Consider the following 1,756-nt stretch of genomic DNA (forward strand, 5'->3'; position numbering starts at 1 on the left):
TGAAACAGGTCCCCAAGGACTTGGGTAAGGCTCAGAACCTGTCCTTCACCCTGGGACCATGGGTGGTTGGCTCGACACTTAGGGGGAGGGATGAGGGGACAGCTTGCCCGGCAGTGTTCATTTCTGCACCTCTGTTCAGCTGAGGGGCTGATTCTGACATGGGGTTGGTCCCTGCTGCATCCCCACCCCAAACATCCCTGCAGCATCTGAATCATAGAATCACAGAATGGTTTGGGTTGGAAAGGACCTTAAGATTATCTAATTCCAAGCTCCCTGCCGTGGGCAGGGGGACCTTCCCTTAAGATTATCTAATTCCAAGCTCCCTGCCGTGGGCAGGGGCACCTTCCACTAGCCCCTGTCACCCAAGGCTCTGTCCAACCTGGCCTTGAACACTGCCAGGGATGGAGCATTCACCACTGAAGATGGGCACGAGCCTGAGCCCTAGCATCCCGCAGGCTTATGGCAATCGACACGTGGGATAAGGGCTATTCCATGGCTGGCATCCCTCCCATGGGGCTCATCTGGGCAGGCAGAGCCACGCTCACCCCTTCCCACCTCTCTCTTGCCTTTCAGAACAGGCAGGTCCCAGACTGCCCTAACGCCAAGGACCGGCTGCGCTGCGCTACCCGCAGAAGAGGAGTAGGGTGTGTGTGTGTGCCCGTGTGTCTGTATCTAGGAGCTTCCTCCAGCTGCCTCTCCCTGTGCTCGGACACGCGGTGGACGTGCGCAGCTCCGCGGCGCATCCCCACGAGGAGAGCGTGAAGGAGGGACCGGAGGTGCCAGCGCGGTGGGGTCAGTGCCCTGCGGCCATCCCCTTCCCCACCAGGCGTCAGGCCTGGCAGCGCTGCAGCCCTGAGCCAGGTCTTCAGGGAAGAGGAGCCGGCGTTTCCCAGGAGCTGCCCTGGTCCGGGGGCTTTGGGTGCTCCCAGCGGTGGGAGAGCCCACGCTTGCCACAGCCATGGCCCGGCCTGAGGGTGGTTGGTGTCTTTGTATTTATTTAAGGACTGAAGTGTAGCTGAGTCTCTCTGGTTTTATCCCAAAAGCTGCTTCCCCTGCGCCAGTCTTGGTGGCGGCACCAGGAGCAATGCCAGAGCTCAGGTGTAGCCATGGGGCCAGACCAAGGGGACCACAACCCTTGCATGGGCACCCCAGCAGCTGTTGCTCAACCTCTCTTCCTCTCATCTCCTGACCCCATCTTTGTCAGGGCAGGGAACCCACTGCTCCTCCACTTCCCCTTCTGCCTTCCTCTGCAGCAATGGCCTTAGGACCAGTGTTTCCAACTGCACAGAGCAAATACTGCTCTAGGAAAACAAGGCTGGAAGGGGAGAGGAAAAAATAACCAGCCCTATTTGTGTGAGCATGGCTGTCACGTGCATGACAGCAGGAGCCAGGCACGCAAGCATGCTCCTTGCTGAGGGCTGGTCCTTTGCTCCACGTCTCAGCCCCTTTTGCTCTGCACCAACACCCATCCTCTCCCCAGATGCTGGCCTGTGACGATAAATCCCTGTTTGGGAGTTTATCCAGCTAGGAGCCATCCCTCCCTGCTGCTACCCGCAGCCTGGCCATTGTGCCCCTCACTCTCTCCCTCCCATCCCTGATCAAGAACTGGGGATGCACATTTGCAGAGCCTTTATTTGGCATTTCTATGCTGGGGGACGAGGAGCCAGCTATCCCTGACCGGGAGAGGAGCCCATCTCTGCACCAGCACCACGGCAGCTCGAATGCACTGAAGAGCTGCTCCGTGCTCGGTGGGATC

At 59.2% G+C, this 1,756-nt stretch overlaps 1 protein-coding gene across 1 annotated transcript in view; it reads left to right on the plus strand.

Annotated features, from left to right (window-relative positions):
- Nucleotides 1-643, plus strand: part of TNIP1 (TNFAIP3 interacting protein 1) — a 7,165-nt gene extending 6,522 nt beyond the window's left edge. The window contains exons 17-18 of the mRNA XM_010020077.1: nt 9-24; nt 579-643. Of these exons, the coding sequence (XP_010018379.1) occupies nt 9-24; nt 579-643 (81 nt within the window). The remainder of the gene's footprint in view (nt 1-8; nt 25-578) is intronic.
- Nucleotides 644-1,756: the final 1,113 nt, after the last annotated feature.

Source organism: Nestor notabilis, unplaced genomic scaffold (genome assembly GCF_000696875.1).
Source record: "Nestor notabilis isolate BGI_N333 unplaced genomic scaffold, ASM69687v1 scaffold18488, whole genome shotgun sequence".
NCBI lineage: Eukaryota > Metazoa > Chordata > Aves > Psittaciformes > Psittacidae > Nestor > Nestor notabilis.